The sequence below is a fragment of the Sphaerodactylus townsendi genome, linkage group LG01 (assembly GCF_021028975.2).
Source record: "Sphaerodactylus townsendi isolate TG3544 linkage group LG01, MPM_Stown_v2.3, whole genome shotgun sequence".
NCBI classification, from domain to species: domain Eukaryota; kingdom Metazoa; phylum Chordata; class Lepidosauria; order Squamata; family Sphaerodactylidae; genus Sphaerodactylus; species Sphaerodactylus townsendi.
This window is the reverse complement of record NC_059425.1, coordinates 17,403,089-17,416,082: the sequence shown is the minus strand read 5'-3', so window position 1 is coordinate 17,416,082 and position 12,994 is coordinate 17,403,089. Positions and strand designations below refer to the sequence as shown.

At 47.5% G+C, this 12,994-nt stretch overlaps 1 protein-coding gene across 1 annotated transcript in view; it reads right to left on the bottom strand.

The window, feature by feature from the left end:
* MARK2 (microtubule affinity regulating kinase 2) overlaps positions 1-8,973 on the bottom strand; it is a 154,692-nt gene extending 145,719 nt beyond the window's left edge. The window contains exon 1 of the mRNA XM_048504161.1: positions 8,447-8,973. Coding sequence (XP_048360118.1) covers positions 8,447-8,503 — 57 coding nt within the window. The 5' untranslated portion in view covers positions 8,504-8,973. The remainder of the gene's footprint in view (positions 1-8,446) is intronic.
* Positions 8,974-12,994: the final 4,021 nt, after the last annotated feature.

Genomic DNA, 12,994 nt, shown 5'->3' with positions numbered 1-12,994 from the left:
TTAGGAAAGGGAGGGAAGGAATTAGAGTTGACAGCTCTAGGCTGGGAAATACTTGGAGATTATGTGGGAGGAGCCTGGGGAAGACAGGGTTTGGAGGACCTCAGCAAAGTACAATACCATAGAGCTGACCCTCTAAAGCAGTCATTTTCTCTAGGGGAACTGATCTCTCTTGTCATCTAAGGAACAACTGTAACATCAAAAGATTCCCAATCTCCCACCTAGAGACTGGAAACCTTAGAAGGAACCCATGGTAGTTTGACAGAGAAAAGCCTTTCTAGGAACCCAACTTTCACAAAAAAAAAATCCTCTCTAGGAATACAACTTTCCTACAGCCTGTCTAGGAATACAACTTTCTCAAAAGGAAGTGCCCTGTTGATGCAGGAGAGAACTTCCTGTTATTTTAAGTGCAACAATTCTGGATTCCTGAAGAGCATTCTAGAGGTTTCAGAATCCATCTCCTGACAGTTGATCCCCTATGAGAGGAGCAGTGGCGCAGTGGTTAAGAGCAGGTGTAATCTGGAGGAACTGGGTTTGATTCCCCGCCCTGCCACTTGAGCTGTGGAGGCTTATCTGGGGAATTCAGATTAGCCTGTGCACTCCAGCACACGCCAGCTGGGTGACCTTGGGCTTGTCACAGTTCTTCTGAGCTCTCTCAGCCCCACCCACCACACAGGGTGTTTGTTGTGGGGGGTGGGTGGGAAAGGAGTTTGTAAGCCCCTTTGAGTCTCCTTACAGGAGAGAAAGGGGGGGGATATAACTCCGATTCTTCTTCTTCTATTGTCACATGAAATCAAAATGAGGCAGGTTGACTACCTGGCTTCTCAGACCCCCAAAGCAATCCGAACCCTGGAAATGTTGTATCTCTAGCTACTGCCCTCACCCAGCAACCCACATGTCGGACTGCCCAGATCAAAAAGCTAAATAACATAAAAAGGAACAAAACAAAAAACCACCCCTAGCAGATATGCAAAGCAGCTCAATCAGATTACAAAAAGAGGAACTCCAGTACACAGAGGTGCCACTTCCAACCAATCAGTGACTGACCATTTGTTTGCCATTCTAAACAAGTTATCAATCTAAAATGCAGCTCAGCTATAAGCAGAGGCGAGCCCCTTTGTCTGCTCAAAAGGCTCCTTATATATTTATGAAATTTGCATTCCACCCTTCCTGACTTGCTCAAGGTTGCTCATAACTTCACTTCCCTTATCTGGAGAGGCCCTGCACGTGTTGCCTCATCTCCAGAGGCCTGGGGATTGACTAGATCCATGGTGGCGAACCTTTGGCACTCCAGATGTTATGGACTACAATTCCCATAAGCCCCTTCCAGCATGGCCAATTGGCCATGCTAGAAGGGGCTGATGGGAATTGTAGTCCATAACATCTGGAGTGCCAAAGGTTCGCCATCACTGGACTAGATGGAACAGGGTCTCCTTAGTGGCGACTCTTGAGACCTGGGAATTTCTGCAAGGCTCATTTGACTCTCTCGTATTCTTTTGCAGAGTGGCCAAGGCAGCTTTGCCAGGTGCGTATTCGACTTTATTGTAAGTTGTACTGTCGAAGGCTTTATTGTAAGTGGATGCTATGACCAGGGCAGGTGCTTCTAGGAGAAAGTTTCTGGGACAGCAGGGGCTACTGAGGTCATCTCACTCCAGGGAACTCAGAGCTCCCTGGTTCTCCCCACCTTCTTTTCTTATCTATAAAACAATCATGTGAAGTTGCACTAAGAGCTGATGATTAGACCATGGCCAAATAGTGGGCGCTGTGGCTAATCAGGAGCTGATCTCCCCAGACTTAATCCAACACACACATTTACTACATTCAAGGGATTGAGCCAAAAGCTTTCAGAGAGAATCAATCATAGAATCATAGAGTTGGTGGAGACCCCAAGAGCCATCAAGTCCAACCCCCTGCAATGCAGTAACACACAATCAAAGCACTCCTGTCAGATGGCCATGCAGGCTCTCTTTAAAAACATCCAAAGAAGGAGACTCCATCACACTCCGAGGTAGTGCATTCCACTGTTGAACAGCCCTGACTGTCAGGAAGTTTTCCCTGATATTTAGAAGCTAGGTTTTGAGGAGGGATATGAATCAAGAAAGAGAATGAGGTGGTATCATGTAGGAAATCAAGAAGCGAGTTTCAGGCAGTGAGGCACAATGGCCTCTTGTTCACATAGTGGGAGACTACCCCAGCGTAAACAAGATGAAAAATTGGAACCACAGGAAGCTATGTTCGAGAGGCAAATGTGGGACTGAGTGAAGAGTTGGAATCAAAGATACTTCCTGAAGGGAGAAATCTGAACCTAGATCGGGACTTTCCAGGGCAGATACTCTTTCCAGGGCAGATACAACCCATACTCTAGCAGGGGAAAGGATCATGGAACTGAAGGAGGGAGTGATCCCCAGCCTTTCTGCAAAAGTAAAAACCTGACGGAAAGTTTACAGAGGAGACAGCAAGCAAATGACAACATACAAGAGAATCTAACTAAACCAAGGCTTTGAAAACAGGGAGGCAAGTTGGACTACATGGGTTGCCTGGTATTCTGGCCTGGGCAACAGGGCTACACAGAAATGAGTTGTAGATCCCACACAAAAACAAAACGATTATGAATCAATGAATGTGAAACAGCTGCTCCAGACATCAACAGTCTGGTGGGGAAAAGGACTGTCAAGTCACAGTGAATCTATGGCAATCCTGTAGGATTTTCAAGGCAAGAGCATAGGATGCTTTGCTGTTATCTGCCTCTTCATAGCAATTCGGGATTTCCTGGGTCTCCCTTCCGAATAGTAACCAGGACCATCCCTCCTTAGCTTCTGAGATCAGTTCCTGTTCACTTCAAAGAGGCTGGCCTGGAAAATTTCTCAACTGTACACTTGGGTCTAAAAATATATCAAAAAATATTTTATCAGAATGTCCACATATATTTTTGCCTTCAGATGGTATCTGAAATTTTCCAGGATACCAGAGATGGTATTTGGGATTAGCCATGAATATCAGGAGCCAGTGTTTGACGGCTCACAGGACTACTTTTTTCTCTCCCACTCCCTCCCCCCAAGTATGTCTATGTCTTCCTGGGCTTACTGTCCATTTGCTATATTGGTTTCCTTTTAAACTGGTTTTGCTGGTTTTTCAATATTGCATTTTTGCACTAGTTGGTTAATGTCAGATTTGCAGAGGATTCTTGCAGTGGTTTGAGTCTCTGGTTGTAAATTGGCACTGATTCTCTGATATACGTTTATTAGTTTTGCAATAGAGTCCTTATGTTGCTTTGTTTTGATGGTTCTCAGGTTTGACAATGGGTTGGAATTTCAGGTTGTACATTTGTTGTGTTAGGCTCGTCATATGGACCCATAGTTCTGCCAGGACTCCCTGATTCCACATTAGTTCTTTTGGCCAGTGGCGTATTTGCCAAGGGACAGGGGGCACCATCTGTCCCCAGGCACCACTGATCTGGTCACGTGGGGGGCGCAAAATCGCCCCCCCCATGTGACCAAGAAGACAGCAAGGCAGCAGGAAGTCTTGCTGCCTTGTCGTCTTCTGGCACCCTCAACCCGGCCCATGCTGTCATTGACATGGTAGGGCCAAGGAAGCCAGAGGACCCCCAAGCCCCGCCAGCTCCCAGCTGCTGGCTCCCCAAGCTCCGCCCCCAAGCTTATAAAAGCAAAGGCCCCAGCATGGAGCCTTCCAGTTGCTTCTGTCCTCTCCAGAGGGGAGGGCAGAAGGGACTGCCAGATACTGGCTCGGAGCCAGCAGCCAGGAAGGGGTGGGGCTTGGGGTGGGCCCTGTCCCAGGCATTGCAGGGGCGCCTGGAAAACGGATGTCACCAGGTGCCATTCCCCCCGGTACGCCTCTGCTTTTGGCTGGCTGGTTCTGCCTACTTTGAGAGGCATTTGGCCAAGGATGGCTTTGCTTGCTCTTGCTTGCCTTTGGCTATTCTTTGCCTGGGAAAAAGTACGGAAAGTACGGTACACACACCCAAGCATAGCAAGAAATGGAAGATGGCAGAGGCATTTTGTTCGGGGGTCCACAGAATTGGACCTTTTGCTCCAATTCACTTGAAATTTGGGAATTATTTAAAGAACAGACACCAGCATCTCTGTTAAGAATTTGGTATAATTTGGTCAAAAATACCCAGTCCCTTCAGAAAGACTGCCCACAGGGACTAATGAAGCTAAATGATAACAGAATCTAGAGGAGAAAACGGATCTGAATGCCAAACCAGTATTTGGAACTTTAAAAAACTGGGAATAAGGATATTTTTGGCTCCCTGATATTTGTCGGAAAAACACCCAAAAATTTAGCTATGTCTCTCACACTGTCACCCAAAATGGCACCCAAAACCCACAGCCTGAAGCAGCTGCCTCATCAACACTGCATGGAAGAGTTGCTCCTGGGTCAAGCACTAACAAAATAAGACCTGGGCTATTTTACAGTATTCTTCTAAGCACAGTGGCAATTTTTAGCATCCACCTACACAGGCCACCTTCACCTCAATGTATTCCTTCCCCCTTCAGCAGAAGACTACATCACCCCACCAACGCAATTAAGTGATTGTGGAAGCCGCAAGGAATAGCCCACAAGAACAGGAAGCTCGCGAGAAAGATAGGCGCATTCAGGAATGAATGAGTCGAAAAGGGTGGGAAGCATTTTTTCTTCTTCTCCAGCATTGGTACTGTGGGCAGTCAAGCAAACGTTGGCAGGAGGAATGCAGGAGAGTCTACAGAAGATCTTTCCTTGTGCAGAGAACCGGGTTTGATTCCCCGCTCTGTCACTTGAGCTGTGGAGACTTATCTGGGGAACCAGATTAGCTTGTGCATTCCAACACATGCCAGCTGGGTGACCTTGGCCTAGTCACAGTTCTTTGGAGGTCTCTCAGCCCCACGGGGGGGAAGGGAGTTTGTTGGGGAGGAAAGGAAAGGAGATTGTAAGCCTCTTTAAGTCTCCTTGCAGGAGAGAAAGGGGGGGGTATAAATCCAAAACTTTTCTTCTCTCTCTCTACAGAGGAAGCCATGACAGGCAAAGGGATCTTTTCTCGTGGAGTTTAGGTGGCTCTTCCCCCTGCCATCCCACCCCAGTTGACAAGTGGGAAGCAACCTCCCATACAGGGTTAATTATGGGTCAAATCTTCCCTGCTCAGCCCTACTGGAAGATTTATTTTTAAAGAACTATATCTGGCTGCACTAGGATGCTCCAAGTGGCATGTGCAATTCCATGTACAAAACAAGATTAACCACTCGCAGGAAGAATAAAACCAAGGCAGCAAATCTCTAAAATCTGTAAAACACAAGGCATAGAGCAGGAGCTTATAGCTTAGATGAGTGCCATATAACACAGACCCAATTTGGACAACAGTGAGAGAGGTGGGTTTCCTCTGGGAGAGAACTCACACAACCCCCGCAAAGAATGCTGCAATCAGCAAGAAGGAATCATTCCTCATCTACTAGCCCAGGAGTCTGAAACCTGCAGCTCTCCAGATGTTCATGGATTACAATTCCCATCAGCCCCTGCCAGCATGGCCATGAACATCTGGAGAGCCACAGGTTGCAGACCCCTGTACTAGCCTAACCTCAGAATGTGCCAGACCTCTCTACACAATAGAACTGTGGTGGCAAAGCTATGGTACTCCAGATGTTCATGGACTACAATTCCCACCAGCCCCTGCCAGCATGGCCACTTGGCCACCACGGCAATAGAACTATAAATAAGAAGAGCAACTAGAAGGATGAATGATCCATCTAGTCCACCACCGTGTTTCACATAGGAAGCAACCAGCTGGCCTGGAAGGTTAACGAACACGGCACAGAGGAGAAACTACGCAGAAGACAGCATATGTAAGCTCTTCCCCAGAAGCTATAAACTCAGAAGTGAAGTCTCTACTGACATTGGACACTTTCAGTACTTTGCAAACTTTGGTTTGCCCAAGTGATGAATACGTACAAGGAAGCAGAGCCAGTCTGGACAGCGCGTTGCTGCACCTGAGCCTCATGGCAGGTTACAGCCGGAAACATTTCAAGCATTCATCAGAAGCACATTTTAAGGCCTAATGCATGAGGTTTTTCTAACCCTGACTTCAGAGGTTTTGCTTGGAAGTAGCAGTTGCCCTGGATCATCACAGCTCTGGTCCCCTCTATGTGGTGCTGCCTCCTCTGATTGGCAGAATCTCAGTGGTTCTGGAAGGAGTTTCCCAACGCCCATAACCCAACATCCAACTGCCCACTCACGATGGGAAGAAAGAAGTGCGGACGGGTGTGCCCATGAGTAATTAAATTGTCCAATTAAGCATTCCGAGAGAACCCCAGACATGGCTAACAGCACAAGCTGAGGAGTCCCAATTCACACCACACCTCAGCCACAGCAGGTGGCCTTGGGCAAACCTCTAAACCCACAGCCTCCACCCTTCAATGCAAGATGGAATTAAGAATAATGTACAGTAGTCTGTTGTAAAATTACTGAAATAACATACCTGGAGTTGTTTGAACACTTGAAGCGCGCTATGTACAAGCCAAGTGCTTTGTGCGCTGCGAACGGCCCAAGAACTCACAAGTTACCATATGAAATACTTCCTTATGACCTCACTACCTGGGTAGGAATAACCGAACAAGTGTCGTTTGGGTTGCATCAAGCCACACACACCCAAGTACCCATAGCTCATCTATTGGCCGCTACCTACTCCACCAGCAATCAGTGGTCTCAGTCAAAATTATAAACCCAAGGGACACACAAAGATTGGAACAGTTCCTCATCCTACCCCCAGTGCAACTTGGAAAAGGTCCACAGAAAAGAGGATAATCATGCGGGTCTCCGTAAGCATTTCCCTCTTCACACAGGTGGCTCCCTGATCTACTTCAGAGCACCACCGCCCAACACAACCAAAGCAAGGAGCTGTCTCAGCAACATAGTCCAGGGCTTAAGAGGCAAGAGGAGGCTCTTCCCTCACCCACGTGCTCCAGCCATAGATTCTGCTTCCTTCTTTATGCTGTGCTTCAGTTGTTAAGGAAGTCCGTCACCCCCTCATATGTGACTGTAAGGGGAAGGTGGGGGCAAGGAATATACCCCACAACATACGCCTCCAATCAGCAGCTACCTTCATTCTCTGTAATTTTCCAGAGTATTCTCTTTTAAAGGGGGGAAGGGGGAGAGTTAGAGCAATAACCACCACTAGTTTCTTCAGCTGCATTGTCTGTGGATTCACAGCCCTATCCTTCAACCCAGTGTTCAATGGGTTACTTCCCAACACTTATGATGGCCTAGACAGGTAGAAGAGCAGAGGGACACCACATCTTTCCTCCCCGCCTCTGCATGTTTGCCTGCTACCTGGACATTGTTTGCCACTAACTTGACCATGGAAAGAAGTCCACATATCCATCTCGCCCTCCTTTCGAAGGGAAAATTGAGCCAAAGAGGACTGCCTTCACAGACTTCTTGTGAACCCTAGTTCTTGTACCACATGTACAGGTGAGTTTGCCACTTTTCTGTCACTCCGACCCTACCTCATTTTCTGTCTCACAGCCCAACACATGCAGAAATTTCACACTGGAACCTTTTATTCCTGGCATGAAGTAGACTGGGTCGGAAAAAAATTAGCACTCTATGTGTCCAGAGTGCTTCTGAAAGAAAGCAGGAGGAGGGTGTTTTTTAAGGTAGCAACCTCACACAATTAGCACCTTCGATATGGTTTCTGTACAGTTAAGACTTGCATGGAAGGGAGAACCCAGCCAGGTTCAACTTCCTTCTGTTTCTACAGCACTGGAATGGGAAAAGCGTAGAGCTGCCCCATTTATATCTCCGACAGCAAGCATGCAAGAGCCTCACTGGATCGCACCAAAGGTTCATCTGGTGCAGCATCCTGTTTCCACAGCGACCAGCCAGATGCCCCTGGGAAGCCCATGCAAGTGACAGCCCCCTTCCGTTCTCTCATTCTTTAGCAGCTGGAATTTAGAGACACATTCCATCTCAGCCCATAGACTCCCTTTCGCCACAATAGCAAACAACCATTGATAGACCTCCCCTCCCCAGGAAAAAAAACCCAAGCATCTGTCTGTTCCACTTTTAAAAGATATGGAAGCTAGTGGCCATCTCATGGTCTTTTTAAAAACAGCACCCTGATAACACGGTTGTGTAGTGGGGGATGCTTCTCCCTCGACCTGGACGGTTTTCGCTCTCTGCAACTCCGAAGCAGGCTGAAGGGTTCCAAAGGCAGAGGAGCAGTCGCTGCAGAAGACGATGACAACCCCAAGCTAAGACCAGCCAGGTGGGGAAGAGAAGTCGCATCTGCTCGGGTTCCCCTTTCTGTGCAATCCTTTTAGCCACAGGAAAAGCCTTCTCCCCCAGGTGGCCTCAGAAAGGCACATGGCACAGAGGGAGCCCCATGCTTGCCTGCATCACCCCCCCTCCCCACACATACACACACACACACTATCCACACTGGCTCCCACCCAGTGCTGACCTGCTCCGTGTCTTTCTCATTGACGGTGGGCAGGGGGCTCCAGCCGCTGTTCGACATGGCTCCCGACGGCACGGCCCGAGGGGGTCTCCCCCCAGCTGCTCAGCTCCTTCGCCTTCCTACTCCCTGCCCCAGCTGGAAGGGGGTCCGGTTCCTCTTTCTCCTCCTCACGGCGAGGGGGGCGGCCAGGCCACCAGCATGGGGAAACTGGGGCTCAACAGAGGACCGGGAAGCACCAGCACCGACTGCACATGGGGGTCGTCGCCGAGCCGGGTCTGAGTGCGACGTGCCCGGCTTGACGGATCACGCGAGGCCGGGGATGAGGAGCAGGGAGCAGGCCACACCGGTCGAAAATCCCCAGCTGGGGAAAAGCCGAGCCCTGAAGCGAGCACGGGCTGAGGTAGAGCCCCCCGAGTCCCGCCGCGCCTCCACGGCCGGGCTCGGACCCCGTCTTCCCGTCCTCGCCGGTGCCCGAGCTCCGCGGCTCCCCCTCGGCTTCACACAGCGGCGGCTCCCAACATGGCCGCCTCCGCCGGGCTTCGGGAACTTCCGCGCAGCTTCCGGAAACACCCGAAAGTCGCCTCCGCCGCAACAGCTGCTTCGCGCGCCTCGTCGCCGTCATTCAGCCCCCACTTTGACGGAAATACCCGAAGCCCAAGCTGAGTTTCTTCCCACGGTGTACGGAAAAACCCGAACGGGCTAGAGGAGATTGGATTGGTCAAGCAAGGAAGAAAGGCGGTGCTTTCTGAGGACGGGGGGAGGAGGCGTGGCGAGCTGGGTTTTCAAAAATATCTTTGGAGAGACTTACTCACAGCTCCACATATGTAACAAGAGAGCCAATAGAATTATAGCAATACTATGCCATAAAAACATAGGTTGATTAATATTCAAACATATTTATTATATTCCAAATATTTTCCCCAATTTGGATGAGTTATACATTTATTTTATGCTCCAGCACAAATATCAGAATGTTAACACATACTAGTGATTCCATAAATTAATAATTCATAGGTTGATAATCTCATATTCAAATGCAATTGTTATTATATTCCAAATATTTTCCCCAATTTGGACGAATTATACTGTACTTTTATGCTCCAGCACAAGTATCACAATGTTAACACCTACTCGTGATTCCATAAATTAATAATTCATAGGTTGATAATCTCATATTCAAAGGCAATTATTATTATATTCCAAATATTTTCCCCAATTTGGATGAATTATACTGTACTTTTATGCTCCAGCACAAGTATCACAATGTTAACACCTACTCGTGATTCCATAAATTAATAATTCATAGGTTGATAATCTCATATTCAAAGGCAATTATTATTATATTCCAAATATTTTCCCCAATTTGGACGAATTATACTGTACTTTTATGCTCCAGCACAAGTATCACAATGTTAACACCTACTCGTGATTCCATAAATTAATAATTCATAGGTTAATCATCAAATATTCAAATGCAATTATTATTATATTCCAAATATTTTCCCCAATTTGGACGAATTATACTGTACTTTTATGCTCCAGCACAAGTATCACAATGTTAACACCTACTTGTGATTCTATAAATTAATAATACATTTTCTTATTGACATCTCATTTCGGTTTTTTATTGCATTTGTGAATAATACGAGAAGCACATTTGCCATTTGTCTGGAATTGTTTGATTAGGTCTTTTATTGACCAAGCTTGTTAATTTGGCCACTGCTGTGTAGTCCCTCATAATATTTCCCCAGTTTAGAAAACATTTCTGAGCCCTCCGGGGGAGGGCGGTATAAAAATGCAATAATAAATAAATAAATAAATAATATTCCATAATATTCCCCCAGTTTAGGGCCTTCATCCATCTTCGAACCTGTTAGACAAGCCACTCTGGCAGCTGATGTCAAATATCGAAACCATTCTTCCAAGTTTATTGAAAGATCCATTGGTAATATGCCTATGTAACCTACTTATCCTTGGCCACATCAATCTCCATTGGAGACCTAGGAAAATTTAAAAGTTAATACAATGACAGCACCCTGTGGCTTGACAAACAAATTTGAAATGGGTTGTGGTGGGTTTTCCGGGCTGTGTGGCCATGTAGGAGTTACATTAGCACAGCATGCAAATGTCCATATCAACCAACATAATCAAGTTGCCTCACAATCAAGTTGCTACACAATCAATATCCATATCAATCAACACAATCAACATGCAAATGTCCATATCAACCAACATAATCAAGTCAACCATATCAATCACACAAAGTGCTTTGATTGTGTGTTCCTGCATTGCAGGGGTTTGGCCTTGCTGGCCTTTCTGGTCTCTTCCAACTCTATGATTCTAATGGAAAGAGACTAAGGAAAGGAGAAGAAAGGCAAGGGAGGCCTGGAAGACAATTCAAACCCTCGCTGCTCTTAACTATGGGCCTGGTGGAACAGCTCTGTCTTGTAAGCCTTGCAGAACGGAGATAAATCCTGCAGGACCCTGCTCTCATTTGACAGGGCAGTCCACCATAACCTTGCTGCATGCCATTTTGTGGCTGGTTCTGCCCAAAGGTGGGATCCAGCAGGTTCTCACAGGTTCCTGAGAGTAGGTTACTAATTATTTGTGTGTGCCGAGAGGGGGTTGCTAATTGGTGATTTTGCCACATGATTTTTGCCTTAGTTACGCCCTCCTCTCAGCAGTAGTGCGCAGAACTTGAGGCAGTCTAGCAGGAGGTGCACCGGCGTGCGTGGCAGCCTGCGCCTGCGTGCATTCGTTTCCCGCCCAAGGACCGCAGCAGCAGCTGGGTCCATGCCACAGCCCCGCCCCAGGAATGCCCCGCCCACAGAATGCCCGGCCACGCCCCCGTCGTGCCCACCCAGCCCCATTGGCGCTGCGCCACAGTTTGAATCCCACCACCATGGGAATCTGTTACTAAAATTTTTGGTTCCTCCCACTGGTTCTGCCTCCTTTGGAAGTCATTTGGTAACTATGCCAACTGCCCTGTTTCAGAATTACCAAAGGTGCCCACGGGATCAAAAAGACTGGCAACCCAGGGACTATTGGTCTACTTTGCAGCATGCAGTAACTGAGGGGAGAGGCACAGCATCTCTTAGTAAGTATCTCAGATTGCTGCGCTGCATTTCCCATCTTTCATACCAGGAGCTCAGACTGACACATTTATTCCATCCATTTCCTCTCATATTAACCTCACAGCAACTTGATGAGGTAGGTTAGGGCCACTTGCGTATCCAGGAGGGCCATTCTGAGAAAACAGGACATCGTTTGTTTCCACTGATTTATTTAACTCCTTTATACCCTGCCTTTCCCCCAGCGGGGATTCAAAGTCACTTACATCACTCTCCGCTCTTCCATTTGAGGTTGAAAGAATGTGACTGGCCCAAGGTCAGCTGGCAAGTTTTCATGACAGAACTGCCCCTTCCTAACCACTACACAACACTGTCTCTCTGTACATAGCTTGAAAAGGCATTGGGAAATAAAACAAAAATTACCAAGTGCCATAGCAAGAGGGGTAAATGAGCCATCTCTTTCCAATGTTGAAAGGTAGAAAAAGAAATGCCAGTTCAGACAGGGATGCACTATGGGATACAACAACAACAGGGCTGTTTGACAGTGGAATTCAATGCCTCAGAGAGTGGTGGAGTCTCCTTTGTTGGAGGTTTTTAAACAGAGGCTGGATTAACATATGTTGGGAGTGCTTTGATTGTGTGTTCCTGCACGACAAGGGGTTGGACTTGATGGCCCTTGTGGCCTCTTCCAACTCTATGATTCCATGATTCTATGGAAATGCAGTTACACAAATATTGGCTGGCAATTTGGTTGCATACTTGCTGCACTAACCCCCAAGTGTTGCAAATATGGTGGCTATACTCAGGGATGACAGCTCTGAGTTGGAGATTTTGGGGGTGGAGCCTGAGGAGAGTTTGGGGGTGGAGCTTGAGGAGAGTTTGGGGGTGGAGCCTGAGGAAGGCAAGGATTTGGGAAGTGGGAGAACTTTAGTGGGGTATAATGCCATAGAGTCCACTTACAAAGCAGCCATTTTCTTCAGGTGTATTATCTCTATCATCTGGATAACAGTTGTAATCCTAGGAGGTCTCTAGCCACCTCCTGGAGGCTGGCAATTCTAACTATGCTACAGGCCATCGGAGTGGTTTTATTTATTTGTATTTATGTATTGGTATCCCAGTTCTCTCAGTTGTCTCCCCAACAGGAACCCGAAGCAGTTTACAGAGGATCGATTCTCCTCTCCTGTTTTTCTCACAACCGTCCTGTGAGGTAGGTCAGGCTGTGAGACTGTGACAGGCACAAGGTCACCCCGCAACCCTTCATGGCAGAGTGGGGATGTGAACCTGATTCTCATAGATACTAGTCCAACACAATCCATCATGCAACTCTGGCTCTCCTGAATGAACGGACCCATAGATATCGAGGAAGCTATGAAGGGGTAGTGAGAGCCAGTGTGGTGTGGTGGTTAAGAGCAGGTGGATTTAATCTGGAGAAGCGGGTTTGATTCCCCACTCCCCCACCTGAGTGGCAGAGGCTTATCTG